Source organism: Falco rusticolus, chromosome 9 (assembly GCF_015220075.1).
Source record: "Falco rusticolus isolate bFalRus1 chromosome 9, bFalRus1.pri, whole genome shotgun sequence".
In the NCBI taxonomy this organism is placed as follows: Eukaryota; Metazoa; Chordata; class Aves; order Falconiformes; family Falconidae; genus Falco; species Falco rusticolus.
Genome location: NC_051195.1, coordinates 27,357,644 through 27,382,249, shown reverse-complemented (window position 1 = coordinate 27,382,249; position 24,606 = coordinate 27,357,644). Strand labels below are relative to the sequence as shown.

Genomic DNA, 24,606 nt, shown 5'->3' with positions numbered 1-24,606 from the left:
CAGAAATGTTTCTTTAATATTGGAAACATTACGCTCATTTTTAGGGATGTAAAACAAGGTAAATCACAGACACTTTCTGATAACAAGTGTGACAGACTAGTATTAAATAATAGCAGATATCTATTAAGCCTCTTTGAAGAGCAGAAGTGGATCAGCCTCTGAGAAAGAAGCATACACTGGCCCAGCTGTAGGGGAAGCCAGGTCTGTAACAAGCAGCTTAATCTCACTAAGTTTTAGTGAAAGTAGAAACATTTATCTTTGTTAGTACTCTAGACCAGCCTAGATAGCAATAGAATATCAGCTGCGCAGCAGCTCAAGTTGGATATCAAAAATCAAAGAAACAAGTCACCTTTTTAAGACTTAGACCAAAACGACCTGCTTATGTTGGTACACAAAGCCAGAAGCAGAACCGGCAATGAAAGCTGTTGCCCAAATCACAAACCATTTTTCACTGTCTTCATATGTCTGGACAGGATCTTTTTCCTCCACCCTGTTAGTTGATGTGCTTTCCTTTTCTCTATTACATGGCTGTACTCAGACCACAGAGAAGAGGTGGCTGAAGTTTCAATTCACTGGTCTTTCTTCCCTTTTAGAAATTTATATTTGGTAGTCAGAAAGTGCTGCACCTGGGACTGAAAACTCAGAAGAAAATAACTTCTGGCTCAGTCAAGCAATGAAGTGTGAAGGACTATTAATTTATAATCTCATTTTAGCAGAATTCCACATGTGCCCCAGCTCAGGTACACACTGGGCAGAAAACAGAGCAGATGTCTTGGCTCATTTTGCTCCAAGTCTCCAAACTGGAGTCCTCTCAGTTTTTAAAAGAAATACAATATTTAATTTAGAGCGTGTTATCAACACGTATTTATGCTCTCTGCAGGAGAGACATTTCATTCTTCTCGCTTTAGACTAGCCTCTGTGAAAATGAGTGAAAGCATAGCCTCTTTTTCTTTTGTATAAGCTTCATTCATTAGCTCAGCCGTTTGTGCTGTGATGGCAGGTGGTCTATGCAGTATTGCCAAGAAAACTAAGGAAAGTATTAAACCCTTTCATTCAGACTTTCTTGAATACAGAAATGAGAGCAGGTAAACAGTCGAGATAAGATACTAAGCCATGAAAACTGCAGTGCTTAAAAACGGGGTCAGCTAGACAAGCAAGGTACAGAAGTTACAAAACGAGCTGCAAGGAGAAGCTGAGGGGCTGTGGCAGGAGGGCCTGTTGCAGCTGCAAGGCAGACAGTTGGTGCTGTAGCAACCAGTCACTTGAAACAGCTTCAGGAGAGGCTGTTCAGAGCAGCTGGCATGGCAAAAGGTGAAGTGCAGTTGGTAGGAATGCCACAGCCTTTGTGCAACAAAAATCAAGACCTGAAACCCAACAGCCTGCAAGGCTGCAGGTGGCAACCCATAGAATTAATAAACTTGCCAAAGATATATATTTCAAAGATTTGCCCCAAACAAACACAGAAATTGCATTCAGCATGCAAATAAATGCCTCTTTACTAGCATATTCCTCATAAACTGCCTTTCCAAGAGCAACAGCAATGTAAGTAATGTAGAACTACCTTAGTAACACCACGGATGCTGGCATGATGGTACTTGCAACATATCTACATGACGCATGGTATTAGCACTTGTCAACACATGATTCAGAGCATCAGAGAGCCTCTCTGGATAGATCATCTGTAACCACCTAAATACAGATGGTATCATAGTACATATATTTAGGAAATTAAAAGTCACAGGCAACTTCCATACTAGCTTTCTCTAATTTCCAGTGCTTCCGAACATCTGTACATAGCAGTGGGTGCAGCATAGGGACTGAGGAGCTAGCACCAAGCACAGGAGCTGCTCAGCTGCCAGAAGCAGTAAAGCTGCATTACTGGATGCTGCACATGACCTGAAATGCCTTGCCTCAAGGTGCAGCCCTGCTACCTCTTGTTCCAGAAACTGCTCAGTTGTTGCCAGCTCTGGCACTGTGCTCCACTGCACAATGTAAACACACTTTGACTTTGCAGTCTTGACGTTTGTTGCAATTCTTGGAATTCAAATTCAGATATGCTCCAAATATTTGAAGAGGTGACGTGTTTTCAGGCCAGACTATGGCCAATCCCTTGCCACACTGACAGCAGTATATGCAGCTTCCCTGCAGGATGCTACAGTTTACAACTACTCAGACCACCTCTTGCAGATTATTTTATCAACCTTCTGGAGGACAGAGGGATAAAAGGACATCCTCCAGAGTAGGGAGGCAGTTCAGTCTCCCTGCCCAAGGCTGTCTTCGTCAGGGCTGAAACTGCTGCTAAAAATTATAACAGAACAGTATTGCCTGATCTGTTTTAAAACATATTTTATTTTATTCTTCCACAAGCCATGCCTGATTTTCCAGTCTGACAGTCTCCTTCTGTTCCTAATAGTCAAGAGTTCTGAGGGGAAAAAAACCAGATTTTTTTATTTTACAGTTCTTACTAGCGTTCCTGTTTTCCATTCTCCTCCACCGACTGCCATTGCACAGTTTAGGTACTCTCCAATGTTATCCTTGACAGAGCATTAAGTCTCAGTTTCTTCTTCACAATTCTGGCACTTCAGTTTCCCCACACACCTGCTACCACAGCTTTGTCATTTCTCTTATTTAGTTCCTCACTGCCCAGTTTCATGCTTTTATTATTTTATGAAGTTCTCAGAATACTGAAAATAATCTAAAAATATCATAGAATCATAGAATTGTTTAGGTTGGAAAAGATCTTTAAGATCGTCAAGTCCAATTGTTACATATCTTACCATTTCAGTTAATTTGCCTTAGTATTCATTTCATAAAAATGATCAGATCCTTTTCTAAATCTCTGACCTGGCTGATATAATTAATTCCCTTTATCAGGAATATCAGATAAGATATTCCTTATCTCATTCCTCTGGCTCTAGCAATAATATTCTAAAGGAATACACAGGAATATAAGGCATATATCCATGCTGTTGCTTTAATGAATAACAGTTCAAGATCAGAGAAGTAAAATATTGTTCGTATTGCTTGAAATGTCAGCATGAAATACCATTCCTTTTATATTACTGGTACAAATAATGTTTAAGAAATTATTCATTACTGGATGTTTTTTGTCCGCATATAACCCACAAATAGATAGATTTACATATACTCTGAAAAAAATTCCAAAGTCAAATATTTCCTGTCATTATGTTGTCTTTTTAAAGAAACAGAAAGTATGATCCACATCTACAGGTATTCCCTGCTAGCTAATCCCTCGCCAGAGCTTTATTAAAAATTTAGAGATAAAACCAAAATTCCAACAATTTCAGCTTTTAAACAGAAGCAGTAGTAAATATGTATAATATACCTTCATCACATTGGTACTTCATTGGGGTTTAGCTTTTAAAAGAGGGGGCTGGGCTCTAAGAAAACACTGAAAAATAACAAATGTAGCTGGTTTCAGATCACAGACCAGAGCCCTTACTGATGATGTCTTTCCGGCAACACTTCTCTACCGTCATCAAGGTGAATATAATTTCAGACCCCCTGTTAATCACAATGAATAATGGGAATAAATTCTTCAGGATTAAAGATGTAAATGGTCCAGAACCAGCCTAAGTCAAAACCAACGTATCAGCATATATCTATACCTATCATGTACCTACCTTGCAGAGTCCACAGGATGGAACACCGGTTTCTGGGAAAGCCCCACTTTCTGTACAGATTTGAAGTGTCGTTTTTTCTCAATGAACACACCAAGAACATTCTGAAACACAGCCCATGGCATAGCTCCAGCAGATAGCTAGCCAGGCTTAGAATTTATTCTATACAAAGCTCAAAATTTTGCTTATTATGGCATTTCTTTCTATTCTAATATTCTTGAGTATTGGCTTACTTAAAATAAAGCAATCCTGGGTCAGATCAAAGGTTCAATTCATAGACATTTGTGACATTAGCCTGCATCAGGTGTCTAAGGCAGGTAAGAATGAGCAAATGGGTGCTTCCGTATGCAAGCAAACGAACATCACTCACTGACATGGTATAACACCCCAATGGACCATGCTGAACAAATAAATTTACACCGTGAACTTTGATTCAGGAAAGTGTTGGTGGTATCAGGTCTACCAGGAATAATAATAATAACAGAAATCTACAATTTCTTGAGAAGCTCATGATACTTTGAGGAATCTTTTTCATAAAGGGGGAAATTCTCCTGTGAACAGAATGATAAAAGTTATCCAAGGTTGCGGAAGGCTTAAGCTTAAAAGAAATCACAACACTTAAGGAAAAGATACCTTAAAACCCAGTAATTTCTCCCTGGAAGACTCTATTGTATCACTGTTGTCTTCCTATTTGCTAACTAATATGAACATTTTACAGCAAAAGCTATACAAATAATATATACCTTGTCAACAGTTTCAAATTACAAATGGCACACAGCAATCTAGTCTTCACTCATCAGTCTGTTTATAAACATATTCCTGACTCAACAGTATTGTGGCAATAACAAACAGGACAATTTCCAATGTGTAACATAATCCCAGGCAGATCAATACAACATGGAGAAGGTTCAAGTACGCAAGTCCATGCTGAAGATGTTGGTAAAATCCACTAGTGTCCAGAAATTAAAAATCTTGTCAGACCATCATCTATGTATACGATTTCTAAACTACCAGTCAGAAAATTTCTTTCATCCCAAAATATTTTAGATTGTAATTTCTTCAATGCAGTAGCTACCTTCTTGTCTATTAGAACAACACAGAATGAAAAAAAGGATAATTGTTTATGAATAAGGCTCCTATGTGCTACTGCAATACAATGAACATTTAAATTTACATATATGCGTTTATTTACATGCAGACATCTATCAGTTTTTTTCTTCTTTCACTTCTCTCCGAGTTCGCTCCATATTTTAAATCTGAAGGGATGACAAAAAAGGTAGAAACAGTTATTCTGAAAAAGTGTTTGATACTAAATGTAGATTTTTTTTCTCCCAATACACTCTGAGAGTAGAAAGATGCACAGGCCCTTATGACCACAAACTTAGGAAGTAACTCTTCTAAATGCTGAACTACAGCAATAAATGCTTCACAATAGGTTATATAAAAATAATAACCCACTATGATATAACGTGGCACTCTATTAATCTGCTACAGTTTTGTAGTCTTAATGCAATTAAAGTTACCAACTGTGTAACTGTGTAATATTTTTTGCAACAATTCACAAAATTTTCAGTCTTAGACAACAGAAAAGATTAATGGCTATAGTTACAAATCTGAGCAATTTTTCCCCACAGAAGAGAGTATTCCATGAAATTCTTTATCTTTGGTCATAAAATGTTATCTTGCTATTATTTCAAATAATAGTTTGCTATATTTTTATTTAATAAGATAATTTCTTCTTTAGAAAGTCCCTCATCTTGATTACTGAACGTTTTTGGAAGGTAATATTTCAAATCCACTATACTTTTGGGTGAGGACTGTCAGAACTTTTTCTGTTCAGTGACATTTCTGCTCCCAGAACATAGTGTTAGGCAAGTCCAGTTATCCAAGAAACAGAAGAGAGCAGTCTTAAGAAGATGGAAACACAAAAACCAGAAAAGACTACAGACAAAGTATTTTTCCTGTTCCTGCTTAGGAAATTATTGCGGTCACTGAAGCAGTGCAGGTTACCAAATTGTGCCAGAGAAGATCAACCATTTTCCTTGGCTGTATGTATTATAGGGCAGTGCAGGAAAGAAGTGGTTTAAAAACTAATGGGTTTTCAGCATTTTCTAGGTACTGAAGGCATCATGCTATGTGTAAACAGCACCAGAGCTATATTAAAATAACCTCATTTTAAGACATCCCTTTAATTTTGAAATCTGAAAACTCTGCAACCCTTTGACTGTGCATATACACGGCAATCTTGCCAGCAGGGACACAAACATATTTAGACCGTTCACTATCTATGTGTGAATGCTGACTGATGCTCAGTAGGCATGCGCAGAAAGGAAGGACACAAAATGCTTCTCCTCCACATCCTCCTCTGCCCCGTGCAAGCCAGGGCCAAACAACGCCCTCTGCTAAGCACTCCCACTAAGGTCTCTTGGGTACCCTCCAGGGTACCCTCCCCAAACAGGAGGATGGACAGGGAAGCAAACCTGGCCAAGATTTAACCCAGTTGCAAGAGATGAGGAGGAAGGAGAGCAGGGTTTACAAGTGCTGCAGAAAAGTCAGAAACAAGAGCGGCTTGCCAGTCTGCAAAGAAGCCCGTGCCCCTGCAACCTCCCTTCCATGGCTGGGATCAGAGCTAGATTAAATCTGCCAGTTACAGTTATCTCCATTGCAGTCACTCTGGACTGCTGGAAGGGGATAAGATTTGCAGACCAAGGAGCGGCACTACTCTTCAGACTCACTGTAGCTGTCTGTTGGCTCCAACACAGATCACTGCCTCCAAGGCAATCTGACCTCAAACACTTTCAGTTTAATATTAAATAATTAGCCTGTCTGAAGGAGCAAATTTTGTGTTTCTGTGCGCATGTGGAACAGATGACAGTAAAACTGAAAAGCAGAAGTGCAGCTTTTTCACAATGGGTTTGTCCCCAGAGAAATAAAACATTTTCTCCACAGGTGCAAAATGAGTTTGCCCAGAGGCCCCTTCATGAGAAAATCCTACTAAATTTTCTGGTTTAACATCTTTGCCTACCCCGCAGTACATGTCTACATGTACAGCCTGCTTCCTCCAGTGAGCCTGAAGACAAACCCAAATCCCATTCAATTAAATTTAGAGTTGCATTTGCAAGTGTGCCTTCTACTGCTATTACTATATATGAACAACTTTGAACATGAGTTTAGTATCAAAAGCGATTACAGATTAAAGCTTTAGCATTTCTAGGGTGGTTGCTCTTTGACTTCCAAAATTAACACTGTGGCATTGAGCCATTTGACCCACAGTGACAAGACTAAAACTTTGGAAAATTAGAATTATTTAAAAATACTTGGGACAAAAAAAGTACCTTCTTCTCATCTTCTAAGACACAACTGAATGCCCACATGTAACTTTTCCTGTACAAGTAGTGTTTTCTAGTTTAAAACAGCTCCTATGCGTCCTGGAAATGGAAAAGAATCCATTCAGAGAGTCAGAGAGCAATGCTTGGAAAAAACAGAGATGTATTATTTTAAACACGAAGCAGCAGTGTTTTACCTGTTTATAGCAATCAGTAAGTAGAAATACAGTGAATGTCATGAGAAATCATGTTCCATAAACTCATGGTTTCCAAATACCAGCTATGGGACACTGAACGGTAAGTTAAGTAGGCAGCGTATCAACCAGAATAGAAATGAAGGGGAAACAAAACTATGTCTAAATTGGCGTAGTTTTAAACAATAGAGTTTGAGTGTTCTTCTGACCTGGTACCAAATCCCACAAATTTGCATTGAGATCCATATGATCAAGCACAAAACCCTCCTGGGGAGCATGTGACAGTCTACTGCTAAGCCTCTGTTTCCCCTTCGCTCTCCATCACCTCAGCATGTTGCGGGCATGTCTTCCTACAGATCTTCTGAAAGTAGAAGGGGTCAAATATATACAAGGTACTTTAAAATAGCAGGCCTTGAGGAAAAAGTAAAGCCTGTAACATGGTTACAGATTGCAGTTCAGATTCAGGTGGTCAGAATTTGATCTGTTTTCCAGTTCAGAAAACTGGAAGGTGTGGTATCAGTTTCGGCTACTTTCACTAAACTTCCACAGTTTACTTGAAAAACAGAATTGCAGCAATCATTTACTGACTTTCATGTGAACACAAATGGATCAAGCCAAATTTCTGCCTCTGACTGGCTACATTTACATTGATGTTACTGTGCTTCCACGGTTCAAGCTCTCACCTTCAGTGTTACCCCAGCAGCAGCACAAAGTCAGACCTCAAGACTCAAAGCTGAGAGGCCGCTATGTATGAATACTGTCTTTGCAGCAATAATCAGAGTCTGTGAGAGATTTAAGATAGCATGTAGATCTAGGCAGGGAGAAGTACCTCTGAGCCAAGTAAAATACTATGACCTCAAGACAGTAAAATCAGACATATTTTGAAGTGAATTTTCAATCATTTCACATATTGCTCAGGAGAGCTGACATTGCTGCTCTTTTGTCAGGACTTCCTGAAGGAAAAGTCAAGCAAAAGCTCACAAAGCTGTCTTTTAAAGACTAAAATGTGCAATATCTTGTGTTTCCCCACATTTCCCAGAAGTGGGGAAGTCACAGTGAAAAAATACACTAGCTACTTGGCAAGACAGTTGTACGTGAAACCTACTTGAATTCTCTCCCATAAGGAACAGTTGCATCCTTGACACCTGAGTACTTCCAAGAAAAAAAATTTGGCATGATCCTCTCTACTAATGTCGGAAAAAAAATTTTCCAAATTGGGAAGGATTCAAGAAATGGGGTTTCTAGCATGACTGACATAAAAAGTAAGTCTTATATGGCCATGTTATGAATAAAATTGAAAACTTGTTATCAAACCAATCGCTTACCTCAGATCAGGTTTCTCAGCTGTTTTATGTATATTGAAGGCACTAGCCCGTATCTCTGAGCATTAATGTAATCTGTAAAAAATAGCTTCCTCTTGAAATAGTCATGCATACCTCACTGAGATCCTTTGATGCAGCACTGTCCCCTCAAAGCATTAAAAATAAAAATTAACATTAAAAATATTTACTGTAAATTAATGTTTTAAACTAATATATTTGCAGTTGGTTTTATTCACCTTCTCATTGCTAAATTTTTGTGCTACACGATGCAGTTTACAATTCTCTGCTTTTTATTTCAATTATGTCAAATCGTAGAAGTTCAGAAATGGCAACTGAAAGCCAAGGCTGTACCTATACACTGGCTTGGACTTTTCATACTCTTTTCTGCAGCTTGACTGTTCATCTCTCCTGTGTGCCACAGCTTCTGCCTGGGACATATTCCTAGGGTTCCGTGTCATGTGGAGGAGGCTATGGGCAGATGCTGTTCCATCACTGAGCCTCACCCTGCTATGGCAGTCACGATGTGGCTTCAGCTGCCGATGCAGATCAGCATTGGCCGCTACGTTCCCTAGACTAAACATAGTCATAATCTGTATTCCACATTAAGATAATGGCATGAATGGTCTCTGTAAAAAGGTGTTAGCATCAAGGCTTACGAATTTAAAAGGAAGATATGTACAGCTGATACTTTATATAATATTCAACATCATAATGTGAATATTAGGGATATTAGTAGCTTCAGCAGGAATCCCTGACAAACCCAAAATCCTTATACAAACCACGTACTGGAAGGTATTAAACTAGAGAGCATTAATTTTAGTGGAAATAGGAGAAAGCAGTTATCACAGGAGTCAGAGAGAAAACTTCAGCCAAGAAAAAACATGAGTCTTGTCAGTGATAGCAATCTGACTGGATTTTGCCTAATGGTTTCTCTACAATGATTGGCTCTGTATGAAGATGCTTGTTCTGATCTAGGAACACCACTTACCAACGACTAAAATGCTTCAGACAAGCCTTATGATCCCTTGTTTCTATGCTACAGGAGTCTTCTATCTACTCAGAGAAGCAAAGGCAAACCATAAATGATCTTAACAATAGCGCATAGAAAACTGGAGCCCTGAATAAACAGGAAATATCTGGCAATTCACAGCAAATTCTGACCAAATGAAGGCAGGATCCTCACAGTCGCAGAGTTTGCTCCACTGAGTCTAGTTTTGACCATGCCTCGGTGACCTCACAGCTCTTAAATAGAAACCAGAACACATCACCAGAGTGAGGCAGCATGCACAAGGAATGAGACGGTAGGAAATGAACAGCAGAAAATAGCAGAAGGGGTAAAAAAATAATTTTAGCTTCTAAAAATACAAGATAAAGAAGTTGCTTTTTAAAATCTTTTTTATTTATGAGCATAAATGGAGAATTACACAGTCATATTGGGAGAGGATCGGAGAGACAAACCCAGATTAAGCCACAACACTTGCAGTGATGAGGAAATTATGTTGCAACAGTTAGTGGCATTTAGAAAGTCTGTCTAAGCATTCAGAAGGTCTTCTCCAAAATTTCAATGGCGTTTTAAGCATCAAAAATAAAAAAGCATGTATATTCTGTGAACCATCCTGCCAGCGACATTTACTATCAAATCCTGCATTACCTGTATTAAGTAATAGTGCCAGAAATTTATCCTGTATCTTTTGTAGCCACATACAGGAAAATAAAGTTCGTGGCTATCTACGTAATCACAAAAATATCAGAGTCTGTGTGAACGCAAGTTCTTAAAACATGAGAAAAAAATCCAGAAGAAAATACCATTTAGGTAAAGGGCTTGAATAATGATCCTCCAGAAGACCAGTACTGTGGGAACACCTCTGCAAAAAGCCTCATCCAAGACATCAAGAAATATTTTCCTGGGACACCATTATGCCCCACATCCTTGGGACCTGTCCTTCAGCTGGGCAGTGCAGGCTGGTCCAGGCTGCCAGGCCATGTCTCAGCAGGCAAGAACACTTGCCAGCCAGTGACTGTGTCCCCCACACCATCCCTATTGGCCCCAGATGTGCCAGGGAGCATGGAGGTAGCACAGACATCCCTCAAAACGTATCCCTCCCCGCCAAGAACAGCACTCGTAGCTGCGACGGAGGGTTTCACGTTAACCATCACTGTGGTCATGATGTCATCCATGTGGTAAAACAAATCCCACTTCCTCTTTGGCATTCTCCAAATCAGCATATTAGGTCAAAGAGGGACAGTTGCTGGGGTTACAAGTACAAAAATAGCATGGCGTTATGTTCACTGCGTGGCTCAAACCTGCCACCGCCTCCAGGCCCTCCCGGGGCTCCTGAAGAGGAAGGCAGGGTGTTTCCTGGAGTGGGGGTTAGTGATGCCCCGGCCCCCCTCCAGTGTGGGCCCCCGGAGACACTGTTTTAGGGTCATGAGTAGCACGGGGGGGATGGAGGACCTGCTGCCACTCACCCCCCCGGTCCCTGGTGCAGGTCTGCAGGGCCCTCCTTGCCAGCTGCAAACCGCGATTTGCTCCTGGCTGTATAGACTATACTAAAACCCTCTTGACCACAGACAGGACCTTTCCCAATATGGGCTGGAAACCACTCTGAAACCACCTGCTGGGCAAAAAAAGAGACCTAGGGCTGTTTGAAGGGGCTTGGGCCTGTTCTTTATTTAAGTTTTTTCTCTCGTGGTTTTCCTGTCTTGTTGCACCCAACCAAGCTTTCTTGACACCGGGGTAGATGGCCAGATAGGCTGATTTGGGGGAGACCAGAGAGAGCTAAGTAGGCTGTAGTCATTTTCTGGTGAGGCTACACTATTTAGATCCAGATGTTTTTGATGCAGGTACACATCTAAAATGGGGAAGAGGAATCTAACTAGAAAGGCTTTGTTTGATATCTGGGGGAGGGTGGCTTCCTTCTCTTAATTTCAGGACTTTACCTGCACTTGAGTCTACATTGGTTCCCCAGGAAAAGTGTATTCCAAGGTGGCCAAGAGAAACCACTCTCCCAGATGCCTTGGGTTTAAGGTAGCTGTGGAATATGGGGTCCTGTATGTGTTTTTTGGGGAGAAAGGGGATAATTTATTCTTTGCCCATGTTCTGCGTAGGCAAAGACAGCCAGCCTAGGCCACATCCCCTGGTACTAGTGACCTCTGCTAATTCCAGGCCAGGACTCTTTTCCCCCCCCAGAAAAATTCCCCGCGCTAGCATGTCTTGGAAGGCATGGATATAAAGGGAAGTAAGATACGCACTGTGTAAGCAATCAGAGGGCCAGAGCTGTGAGGACAAGCATTTACCTCCTTTCCCGGTACTGTTTTCCAGACAGGTAGAAGCAAGCCCTGATGGAGTAGTACGAAAGGGTTTGTGGTTTTTTGCTTGTAGATATTAAAGTGAAGCAGAGCCATGCACTGGGCCATGTGTGTGCATGGAAGAAGCAAAAAGGCTGAGGTACGACCAGTGGACAGGCCCTACAGCAGATGCCACAAAATATCATGAACCTGTCTTGCGCAAAGGAGACTTTCTTAGTAGTAACTTCTTGGCAGTAGTACTGGTCTAAGCAGTCACACACCCTATTCTTCCCACCCTGTGCTGCACTCTCACAAACATTTGTGCACTGAATCTAATCAAGGAACCAATGCAGTTAAACCCCCCTCTTTGGTGACTTTTTGCTAGATCATTTGTAGTGAGCTCCTTCCCCAAACCATTTCACTGCACAGCTACACAAACATGTGGGCCAGCAGATTACAGCGATGAGAGATCCTGCATGAGCTGCACTGTCACCAAGCCCTGAGCACAGGGGATTCAAGGACCGCCCTGAGCACGAGGCATCAGCAGTGGCCCCTTCCCAGGAGCAGCAAGGTGACAGTGCTTACAAGGACAGGTGTGAAAGCCCTCTGCACCGGCCACTGCAGAGCATTAAAACTCAACCTGTAAACTGTCGAGTCAGGAAGAAACCAGGCGAAACCAGCACGGCAGTGCAAATGACAGGCTGCCACCAAAGATCTCAAAGGGCAACAGTCTGGGATTTCAGCAACAGTCAGGCAAGAAGCAGTGTTCTGGAAGAGAAATCACCCCGTGAGCCTACTGAGCAAATCCCCTATTCTGACGCATGTTTAGATATACCGGGATTATATAAGCAAAAAGTAAAGCAGCACTGCAGTGTATTTATACACAGTTCTTCACATTGCCAGAGTGCTGATTTTAACTAATTCAAAGTTAATTTAATTTTCAAAGTAAATTTTAGGGAGTAAATTTGAAAAGGTGTTCAGTTCATAACCAGATACAATGCAGGGTGGAATTCCAAACTTTTCTGTAGTAAATGCCATTCAACATTATGATGTTATTCCTTAAAGCCCACAAACTTTATAAGATACCCTAAAAAGGGCATTTTTTTCACTATGGACCCTCTCTAAAGCAATAGTGTATGCAAATATCAATTGATTTCCATGTCAAAAGCTCAGAGACCAAAAACGCCAGCCATGCCAAGATCAGAGCAATACTGTTATCAAAGACGCAAATCTTGTGGCAGGCTGTTTCCCCAGAGTCATCTGCACTAACCGGGGAAGTCTGTTTCACCGCTACATTTTGTCGAGAAAAAAACTACAGTCAGTGCAGCCTGGGAAGGAGACACATCCACATGAAAATCTAGCCTAGGTGACAGCAAGCTCTCCCCAAGAAATAACTTTGGGCAGCCTCAAAGCACATGGTACTTCTGAAAGCATATTAACATGAAGTAGATGTACATTTAATAAAAACAATGAGTAGCTTTTCTGCCTGGAGAAGCCTTCAAGCTGCAGGCAGGCCGAGGGTACAGAGAGCAAGTGACAAGTCATGGTCCCCAGGAGCGGAATGCAGGTTATCAGCCCTTCAGGATAAAGGCTGAGCACGAACGCCCACTGACATTGCCCCTCAGAAGGGACAGCTACCTATAAAGTTCATCTTTAAAGAGGAGAAAATGGTTAAGCCCAAGACTAAGCAAAAAAACCCCAGGCTCTGAGATACCAGAGCCATAGAGCACAGGTCTGCTGCCTGCGTGGCAGCTGGGAATGGCTTTGCCCTGTGTCCCAGCAAGGATCAGGGTTTGCTCCCGCCTTAGTTTGAGAAACGAGGCGAGGAAATTTTTTTCCCCCCTTACATTTATATTCAAAAGGGTGGGAGTAACAGGGTGATTTTCTCCAGCTTCGCTCGAGAGCCTCTGGGAGGCGGAAAGTGCCCCCAGCAGCCGGCTGTACCTGGCACACCGTCAGCAGACGGCAGGGCAGCGGAGGGCAGGCGCCCGCAGGGCTCCCGCAGCGGCCAGGGCAGCGAGGCTGGCGGCCTGACCCCACCGCAGCCCGCCCGGACCCAGCCCCGGCCCCGGCCCCGGCCCCGGCCCCAGCCCGCCGCCCGGCCGGGGCCGCGCACTGCCGGCTCCCTGCTCCCCGGGCCGCGCACTGCCGGCTCCCCGGGCCGCGCCAGCGCTCCCCTGGGCGCTCCCAGGGCTGCGGGCCTGAGCCCTCACGCTCCCAGCTCCGCAGGCCCCACCTCGGCCCCGGTGCCGCAGCCACCTGTGCGCGCCGCCGGACGGGGCGGGGGCGGGCGGGGCCGGGCGCTCCGGGCACCGGGTGCCGGCTCTGCCAGCGCCTGCGGGCGGGACGGGGCGAGGCTTCAACAGCCCGGCACGGCGGCGGCCGCGACCGAGCCCCGCGGAGGCGCTGCTGGCGGGGGAGCTTCCGCCGCGCTCCGACCCGCGGCCCGAGGAGGGAGAGCGGCCGGGCCGGGCCCGGCGGGAGGCGGCGGCAGGTGCCGGGCCGGGACGAGCGCGGCGCGGAGCATGGACAAGCTGAACAAGCTGGCCGTGCCGGCCGGGGAGAAGCTCAGGTGGGGTCCCGGCGGGGCGCGGGGGTCCCGGCGGGGCGGGGGGCGCTGGCAGCAGCCGGAGCCGAAGCTGTCTCACCCCCCGGAGCCGGGACTGGCGGCCCGGGGCAGCGCGGGGCTCTGGAGCGGGTCGTGGGGCCGGTGTCAGAGCCACGCGTGTGCCCGCCTGGCCCGCAGCCAGCAGCGCTGCTAAAGTGGCTGTTTTCAAAGCTGTGAGGCAATAGCCTTGGACTCGCTAAGATGTATAAGCTTTATGTAAATTAGAAAAAATAATTAATCGCTTAATGGTTTAATCGGTGTCCTATGCAGATGGTGTTTGCGTTAGGTTCTGTGATATTTCCTAATCTTCGAAAGAACTGGTGGAACAGAGGGAACTGGAAAACGGGAAGTGTTCTGAAGTGAAGGAGCACGGCGTTAAATGCAGGGTTCAAGAGGGAAAAAAGCAGAAGCTGACCATTGCTGGAGTATTTTTAGTGTGACTTGACTGGTGTGCTGGCGGAGTCGGCATTTCAAGGCTCCTTCTTAGTGACTTTTTTTCTTTTCTGAATAGTTAAAAGAAGTTCTGTTTCAGTTTAAATTAGCCTAGAAACTTTTTCTTCCTCTGAAAATTAAGAATAAAATGTTGAAAAAATATTCTCTCTTAAAATAACTCATATTTCTACACTTGATACTAATTTATAAGCCATTCTCAAGCCTCTTTCCCTCTCCCTGGAAGCCTTCATGCAAATCAGAACGATCCCTTGTAAAGCTAATTTTGATGGCAAAGACTAATTCTTGATATCTACTCTTTCCATACTGTTGAAATATTGGTGGGGGGGTGTGCCTGAATTGCTGCCGTGACCTAGCTGAAGTGACTCAGCCAGACACACCTAATACGAGCCTGGCAGACTGCGTCCTGCAGCCCAGGCAAGAACTCGGTGGAAGGCTCAATGGACAGGGGAGAAGGCGACAGTGAATTTCCTCATTGTCGGCAATTTATGACCTTAAATAGTCCAAAATGGTCTAAATAGTGTCAGGGCTCAGTGTTGGCCTGAACTAGCCATCTAAATGTAAGAAGCTGACTGATACAATGGAAAGCTTGACACTATCAAGACAGTTACTGGTACATAAAGAAATACAGCACCTGCTCCCTGCTGTGATAGAACTGTAGCTAGGATGCATCTTCTGTGCCTTTGATTAAAGCAGGATTACTTTCAAGTGCACGGAAGGGGTCTACACGTGAGGGTTATAGTGGTGCACAAATTGTTTGGGAACTGAATCAAAAGTCCTAAACCAGAAAGGCAGCCATTGCGCCTCTGTTGCATCTTGCCACTGGCTGACACTCTTCATCTTGTCTGAAGTTTTAATATTGTTGTAAAATAAGGAAGAGGAGGAAGTAGCTCTGCTTTGCTGTATTATCTTGAAGTATTAAAAGCTACTTTTTCTCTCCTCCTTATGGCCAATTCACCCTAGTTGTGCAAGGAGTATAGGAGCATGCATTTCTCAAACGCGTGAGTGTTCTTACTACGTGCAGTGGACGTGCATGCAAGCTTCAGTCTGAGTATGTCAAAATACTGCCTTAGACAGAGACCTGGGTATTCAGCTACATGGTCTTACTACAGTATCAGGATTTAAAAACTTAAGGCAGAACCTTCCATGAGCACCTATTCATAGCAGAAATTTTGAGAGATGTACAAATACAGGAAGACGTCAGCATAACGTGGCAGCAGCTGCTGCTGCTTCTTTTCAGAGCTGAATACTACCCCCCTTGTGCTATGTGAGCTGTTGACAGTGCAGGTGACTGCCTAATGTAGCCTCCTGTCTGCATGGAAGACACATACATGGTTCAGAGTTTGTACTGAAGGGTACACAAATGAAATTGTTACATTTAAAACCTGCCTTCCTGCATATGCCTAAGATGCAATGCCAAGAAATATGCCTACCATAGTTTCAATCGGTGTAATTACAGTTTGTGTTTTTTCTAAAGACGGCTTTCTTGAAATTTTTGCTTTGTAGCAGCAAAAATTAAAGTAGCACTGCTGTTGAGTCAGTGTCTGAGAGCAGAGCTTTTGGTTTTTTTAAGTGTAGACGTGAAAAAGCAGATATTATGTTGTTTTGCTGAGCTCATCTATTCTCCACGGGTATATTTGAGCTACCAGACCTAGCGTTTTCTGGCATTATCAAGTCTTGTATGAGACCTAATTCTTAACATATTCCATTTGTTTCTTTATTACAACAATAAGAACTATAAGTGTTTTTATGCACCTCTTTAACTACCATGTTGTGGTATGGGCATTGTTTGCAGTTAGGTCACACAATTAACTTTGATATCGGTTGGATAGGAATGCTGGAACTTCATGGAATTCCAGTATTATTTTAATACGGTGTTTGTAATAATGTGTTGCACAGTATTATACAAGTGCTCCCTCAGAGTACATTGTGTGTTCTAATTGCTTCCATATAGTCACGAAAAATGAATTCCAAAGTTTGGTTATTTATCATGAGATAAATTTATTTGTCATGCGTACAAATTATTTGGTACTTCAAATTGTTTTCTGAAGTGTGGGGTGAATATATGAGCAATAGCCATGCTGCCATGACAGGCTTTATGGTGACTTGATTTCAGCCTGAACTTCAGAAAAAAGAAGATATATGCAAATATATACGTAGATGCACTCATTATCAGGGATGGTAGGCGGCAAAGGTAATGGGAAGTTAGCAACTCAAAAGATACAGCACTAAACTTGCAGACTCTTTCAGCTTCCTTAGACTGAGCCTGATGCCTAGTCTTTAAACAATTTCTAGCTGCTATATATGACTCTGTTACAGCATCTCTCCAGGCTTGCTGCATTTTTTTATGACCACAGACCTCAATAATGACCCTTGGCTCATAGCTGTTTTTAGCTGTGTATCACAAAGTCCTTTTCAAAGGCATCATTACCATCACCACAGCAGTGTTGGGCAAACGATGGCACAAACCAAAAGTGTACTACGTGCTTTCACTTGCCTAAGGTCAAGCAGCCAAACCCTTCCAGATTGCAAACAGACTTTTCTGAGAGCACAGTTTCATGTTCATTTCAGATGGCTTTCTTAATCTGCAGCAGTTCTTCCCTCCCAAAAAAACCCTTAAAATCCACTGTCTACAATCAGAACTTGCAAATGAAAAACAAGTGAAAAAAAGCAATGGAGTTTTTTTCTCAGGTTGGACAAGTGTGTCAGTTATTTGCAATATTTTGTTTTAACATCCCTTGCTAAACAAGAGGGTTTAAGCCCTAATTCTGTTAAAATCAAGGGAGGTTTTCTTAAGGCCTGAATGTCTGTTAGTTGTCTATCAGATTTGAAGGTATTTATGGTCTTCACTAATTTTCTACTGATAGAGACAGCTTGACTGTAACTACTGGCTCTTTTCTTTACCAGAGGATTTTCTGGTACTGAAAGTGTAGAAGCAGAAAATTAATTCTTTTGGGAGTGAAACTATTTAACTGCAAACTGATACTTTTTATGTATAGGATATTTTATCATAGGGAATATTTACTTTCTGAAAAAAACTAATGAGGAATATCTAAACATTAGTTTTGCACGGTAGGAAAATATTCTACTAATTCCTGTTAATAGTTTAATGTCGCAAATAGACTTGGAAACTTAATGTGCTTTTTCAAGTAGTTTTTTAACATAGTTTGTTGCATCAACAGACTTGAACAAGACAAAAGAACAAGAATAAAGTCAAGCAGGAAAGAAACTAGTGTTTCAAAGTGAGCTAGAGAATGCCTCTCATGACAGAACAGGGCACCAGAGTCCACATCCAACTTTAACATATTTTCCTGGGTTTAGTTATATAGAATTCAGAGGCAAAGCGATGCAAATACCCAGCTACTTGTACACTGGGCAGTGATCTAACGGCCCAAATCGGAACTGTTCCACGTATGAGATTTTTCCAATCCAACCCCTTCTAGCTGCTCATCGCCACCTCTTCTTCACAAGTCATGGCCCCCTCGCTTCTGCTCTTCTACCTGCTCTGTTCTCTTTTTAGCAAAAGTCTGATCTGCCTCCACCCTCGCACCCTAAGGGCACAGCAGCCATGAGGTCTTCTGGGACACCACCCATTGCCACCTCCAGCCAGTTTCTGTCTCAGCCTCCAGTTTCTCCTGACAACGTTCCATGGCACCGTAACACTTCGTCATGACAGCAGCTTTTGTGGTGCACCCACATTTTAGCCCAGAATGTAGGCTGAATGTAAGGTCACGTGAAATCACAGTGCCAACAGTATGCACTCTTTAAAGTTGAATTTCACAGGCACAGGGGAAAGTGAGGTCACCAGCTATGTCTGCCGTGACGTTGAGTGCAAACAAGTGTTTTTTCTGCAGGATTTTTAGGTCCAGTTTTCCATACAAAGCATGGGATTGTGATTAAATGATATGGCTGTAAAATCTCTATTTCCTTTAGCTTTATGTCAGCTTAAACAATTCATTAATCTCTCTCTCCTCTGGACTTTGGAATGGAACAAGATATAAAATGCAAACTTCCCCAAATACTGCTGTAAAAATCCCTCTTTCACCCCAGTGTGACTTCTCCAGTCAAATTGTCCTGCTGCTTTTCCCTCGGACCTTCTTTCAGCCTCCGCCCCACCTATGTTTGTCCTCCTTTCTTCCTTTCTCTCTGCACAAGAATTTTCTTCTAACAGCCCCTTTAAAGTTTGTTCTTTTTTTTTCTTATCACCCTTTCCAGCTCTATCATCCTGCCTGGGCCAATCTCCAAGCTGCCCTAAAATAAAAACACAAACACCAAAAAAACCACCCCAACCCCCATTTAAAAACACTCATTTTTTAAAAAATCTAGATCACCACATAGTAAATTATTCCCATATAGAATTTCCTGACTATAATGCTGTTTATAGAAAAGTGTGTTTACATGTGACTGATCTACCTATGTTTTAAATGAAAATATGGCAACATGGACAAAATGATGTAGTGTAATATTGAAACTATGGTGAAAAGCCTTGTTTTAATATCTCTTTGTAGGCAGCAGTGTAACAATGTAGTCTGTTCACGAGATCAGCTATCCTCATATAGTACCTATAGTCTCATTCTACTTGCTCTGGCAAAATTGCTCAGTTGTTGGCATAGCTTATTCCACCTCTGCCTTGTGTGCATACTCCTCCAAATAAAATTAGGTCTTCTAGTGTCATTGTAGTTTTGCTAAAATAACTGTCCACAGTAAGAGCGTTTGCCAACTATAGCAATCACAAATGGCGTTGTTTTGGGTCTGTGGGTCTGTGACTGTCAGTTTTTCAGCAAAAGCTAGTAATACAGGTTGGATCTAAAGACATGCCTTTTTTATTATTTTTTGAAGTCAAATAATAAATGACCAATAGCAAAGCAAATACCACAATAAATTAATTTTCTTGGCCATGAAAAAAAATGAAACATTCCAGCAAACTTGGCGTAACCATTTTTCACCATTAGTTTAAAACTATACCCCATACGGCTGTGCAGAGTGCTAGATCTTAAATCATAATATGACATTGCAGGTATTCAGTGAAACGTTGATCCCAGAACAAACAATTTTGTGTTTTACAGAATCGTTAAAGCCTATGTACTGCATGCTACATTGTAATGCGATAGATGCTTTTCTTTTGGAAGGCAAATATGGCAATCATAAAATGTTACAAAGAAGCGTTCTACACTGTTATGGCTTGTGTCAGCCATAACACTGTTGGAAAACAACATTAGATGATCAAGAGGTGGGAAGAGGAGTTCCCACATTGGTAGAAATTGCTATAAATACTTGTTTATTTGAAAAGAAACATTGTTTATTTATATAATATATAAACATTTTTTTTTCTCACCTTGGACAATGCCTCTGCTATTGCTCAGTCTTTGAAAGCAAAGCTCCTGTAAGTCAACAGTTGAAAAAGTTAAGGGTAACAGAATGAAGTTTTAGTTCTGCTTTTGGTGAATTTGGTTTTGGAAAAACATTTAACATGATCAAAAATCCTGACTAACCATTGTCAGGGTTGTAACTGGCTGACAACATATATCTGGAACATTTTAAAATATCCTAATTCCATTGGTCTTGCTTTCTGTTTAAACGATGAGTGAAATCCAGAGTTTTAACACTGCAGGCAATTCCAGCATTATGAGCAAACCTAGAGGGAAAAATAAGATTTCAGTTATCTGCAGAACAGAAACGGAATAAAAGACAACTCCTAGAGTTCAGATCATTTTATTTAATGTTCACAATGTCACGTTAACTGGAATTTTTGACATTTAAAAAATTGAATGTTTCTTTCTAGTTTGTTGAACCAGTATAGTTCAGGATTAAACTGTGCTTCTCCAGTGTAGTATATTACTGTATGCACACTGCAATGAGGGAAATTTGTGACCTGCTCTATTTGATGTATTTGATCAAAATGCTTCAACACTACTTCTTTCGTAGGTGGATTTTGACGGCAGGAATCAGCTAAGAGTAATTTTTAGGCATCGTCAGATGGCTAAATCATCTTTTGCAGATGATTTATAAGTCCCTGATAACTGGAAAAGAAAGAATGTATCTGCTCATACATAGGTTTTCTTCTTATGTGTTTTATGTGGGGTTTAAAAATGATTGCTGTATTATACGACTGATTTTAGTTTTATGTAACATCTTATATAGTCTTAAGTACCTGAAAGCACATTGTAATATGATAGAGAAGCATTTCTTTTAGAAAGCAATTATCACTTGTTCTATGTGCTCAGCGGACAAGAGAATTGGAAAACTGTTGGAAAACAATAGCCATAAGTAACGGTATAGTCTCATTTGGCTGTAGGGAACCATCTTCGATTTTTGGTAGGCTGTGAAAGGAGTTTACATAGAGTGTAGACAAGCTTGTTTTATGAAAGCCATAGTAAATGACCGAGAGGTAAAAGAGGCTGGGAAATTCTGTTGGTATCTTTATCCTAATCTGATAGTATACACTTTTTGGATAAGTTCATTTCCCAGATGTAAGCAAAGCCAGACGTGCAATGCTACAGGTTTATGACCTCAATGTCAATTATATACTATACAGTAAATAGTTTAGAAAGAATTAAAATAATGCATCCTGAGGCAATAATATGAAAAACATGAGTATATACTTCTCAAGTTTAATGCAAGGACAACCGGGTGAAGTAGGCTATTAATCCAAGCAGCTATAACATATGGCTAAATGGTTCCTTCCTGTCTTAAAACGTAGACACGACAGGCATCTCTGCAAGAAGCACAGAGGCAGCTCAGTGCTACTGAAGCTGTAGTGACACGGCCAGTTTTAACTTAGCGTAAGTCTGAGCTGCTGCCAAAAGAGTAGGTCCCTTTTCCTCCACCCTCCCAAAGCCCCTGCTCGCCCTGCCGCTCGTCTCCACCCTCACACTGGCACTGGGATTCCCATGGCCATGTGATGAAGCCGGATTGATCCTGCTGATAATCTAAATTGGCAAAAGAAAAAAGAAGTTAATTTCCCAGCTGGAAGTTCCATTATTCATCATAGCTGGGCAAGCACCGAGAGCAAAAAGCAGAATTTCCCCTTTCAGTGGCAGCCCGAGTGGGCTCCATCAAAGTGGCTGTATAACCCTAGAGACCAAAATACTTCTCCAAAGGTCTAACAGAATCTGATAGACTTCAGTACAAAATAAACAATACAGGTAGATCTGTGAGTAGCCTCTATTAGATCCCTGCCAGTGCCACCCCACATCTATGGTAGATATAATGCTTTGTAGCTTGAGCAAAACCACTTTCAGCTCACGTACCACAATGTTCGTTAGTCTTCATCAGATGTGTCAAAAAATGTGTCCATTATTTTGTACCCCCATCATCCTAAACAAGTGGTAAAATCTCTTCAGCTAAAGGGAATTTGATGCTAAAGGCATAAAATACATCATCCGCAATTTTTGCTGTAAGCATTATATGACTTCAGCAAAAATACACAGAGGAAATTAGTTGCTACACTTCAGTTGCTAATGGATAAGAAAAAAAAATGAAAGTAAAAAAAAAAGTTATGCTTTAGAGAGGAACAAGAGAGAGTTCCCATCTCCTTCCAACTCAGGCACTCCTGTTGAGAAACTGTCTGGGGGAGGGGAAAATCTTGTCAGAGAATGGAAAAGGAAGTATTGGGCCATAAAGGAAAGTTTAAAAAAACATGCTGAAAGCCCAGTTATGGGATTTTTTTCCTTTACTCATACTCATGCTGAGCAGGTATGAACTGAACCAATAATTCAGTACCTTGTTTTAAGACAGATTTTGGCAGTAGCTTTTTTTTTAATCTTTCACAGTCTATGAACTTAATGGATTAAAACAGGGGTCCTCAAACTTTTTAAACAGGGGGCCGGCGCGCGGATGAAGTGGCAGGCAGTCATCTGCGGCTGCTTGGTCCCCCCCAACCCCCGGTGCAGGGGTGTGTGTCTGTAAATACCGGGGGCCGAATTGAGGACCCCGGGGGGCCGTATCCAGCCTGCAGGCCGTAGTTTGAGGACCCCTGGATTAAAATCACTGCATTAGAAGTGTATTTCAGTAGCAATCTTAAATGACACAAAGACACTGATGAAGACTGCACTCAGATCACACGATACGTTTATTCACCTCGTGGCTTATGTGCCCACGTTAGCAAGGCCTTAACACAAAATTTAGGTACTTACCTAACTTGAAGATAGTTGAAGTTAGATGTGCATTAACATCTGGCTAAATCTTGCCTAAGCCCGTTACGTAGTTAGACATAGACTTTTTCAATGTCCTTCAGTAGGTGACCAGAGCTAAAATGGCAGATTTTAAATTTGTGGAAGAGGTAAGAGAGGAGGAAAACCAGAACAACCCACTCTGTTGGAACATGGAATCAAAATTAAACCTTCATCTTTCTGTGTTCAATTCATTCAGTTTTCTTACTTTTTCATTCATTTTCATCTCCTTCATGTGCCTGTGGCAGTCTTTCAATCTACATGCCTGCAAGACTGACAGAAATGTTATCTCACCTTGCAAAAAAATCTTGTAGAATTGCAACTGAAGGTAATGTTACCACTGACAGGTGGTAATTTTCTGGGTCCGTACCAAGTCCTGTCTATATTGACTCCCCTGTAAGGACTTTGTGCTTCCTCTTTTTGGTGAAATACAAAAAATACTTTCTCAAATTTCAGTCCTTGCTTTCCTTCAGCTACCAGGCTGTAGGGTACTAGTCCTGCAGGGAGGTACAGTGCTCACTTAGTTTTAACTGGAACTGTGTTTTAAAGTATTCTAATGTGTTTAGTTTCTTTCTGTTGATTTCAAACCTTTTGGGAAAATGGAGTAAACCTTATGAATGTAGCTTCTCTGTGGGTTTTCTGTTTTTTAATGCATCAGCTCATATCCAGACAGCTGGTTCATGAAATGGATCAGTTAACCAAAGTGACCAAATACGTCAGGTCAGTCACAGTTCAGAAAATACCTCTTAACTTTTTGTGTCAAGAAGTGATGTGCAATACTCAGCATATCATAATAGCTAATTATTTTCTGTACTTCTTATCAGTATCACTATTATTTAGTTGAGATAAAGGGGGAGCAAGCTGGATAAGTGGGAAGAGGTGTCCCAACCTGAAATGCCTTCAGCTGTTATTAAATGTGTGTATTTTTAAAAGCTGTACTAAAGACTACCTGGCCATCACTGCTTTCTGATATTCAGAAGGAGCTGTGAAGTCCCAAATAGTAGTAAAAAAAGGTAACAGGAACTAGGTCTACTATTCTTCTCTGCTAAACAAAAGTAAAAAGTAATTGCAAAAAGTACTGTATGACTTAAGTACATGAAATCTTTGCTACTAATACACTGTCCATACATATTCAGAACAAGCCTCAGGCTTGATCTAAAATGAGGAAGCAGTTTCACCAAGCAGTTGGTGTCGTTAAGGTTTTAAGTTACCTCAGCCCCACCAACTGGAAATTCTGTGCATTGAAAGAACTTACTATCACCTCAAAGTATACTATTTAATTTCACGTTAGGACTGATTTGTGTCAGAGATGTATTATGCCTTTACATACTGGTCTATGTTAGTACTTGCTAGTGTAAGACAGATTGACAGCTTGAGAAGATTATATAGAGGACTTTTGAAGGTGAAAAGCATGATCAATATTTAGCCTTTCTGTGCTTCTGTGTGTACCATGTAAACACACACCTGCTCTAATTATGGGGTTTGCCTTTAGACAGAATAGTGAATGATGAAAAGTGAGCAGAATAGGATGTTACTCAAACTTAAAAAAAAATCAACAAAACTCAACTATTTATACTCATTTCCTCTTGTGCATCTCATGAACACA

At 41.7% G+C, this 24,606-nt stretch overlaps 1 protein-coding gene across 8 annotated transcripts in view; it reads left to right on the top strand.

The window, feature by feature from the left end:
- The window catches only part of BLNK (B cell linker), a 100,341-nt gene that overhangs the window by 37,686 nt on the left and 38,049 nt on the right, over positions 1–24,606 (top strand). Inside the window, exon 1 of one of the 8 annotated variants that reach the window (XM_037399146.1) lies at positions 14,095–14,343. The exons of the other annotated variants lie outside the window; for them this stretch is intronic. Coding sequence (XP_037255043.1) covers positions 14,297–14,343 — 47 coding nt within the window. The 5' untranslated portion in view covers positions 14,095–14,296. Of the gene's footprint in view, positions 1–14,094; positions 14,344–24,606 lie in introns of those variants that run through there. 8 annotated transcript variants of the gene reach the window in all.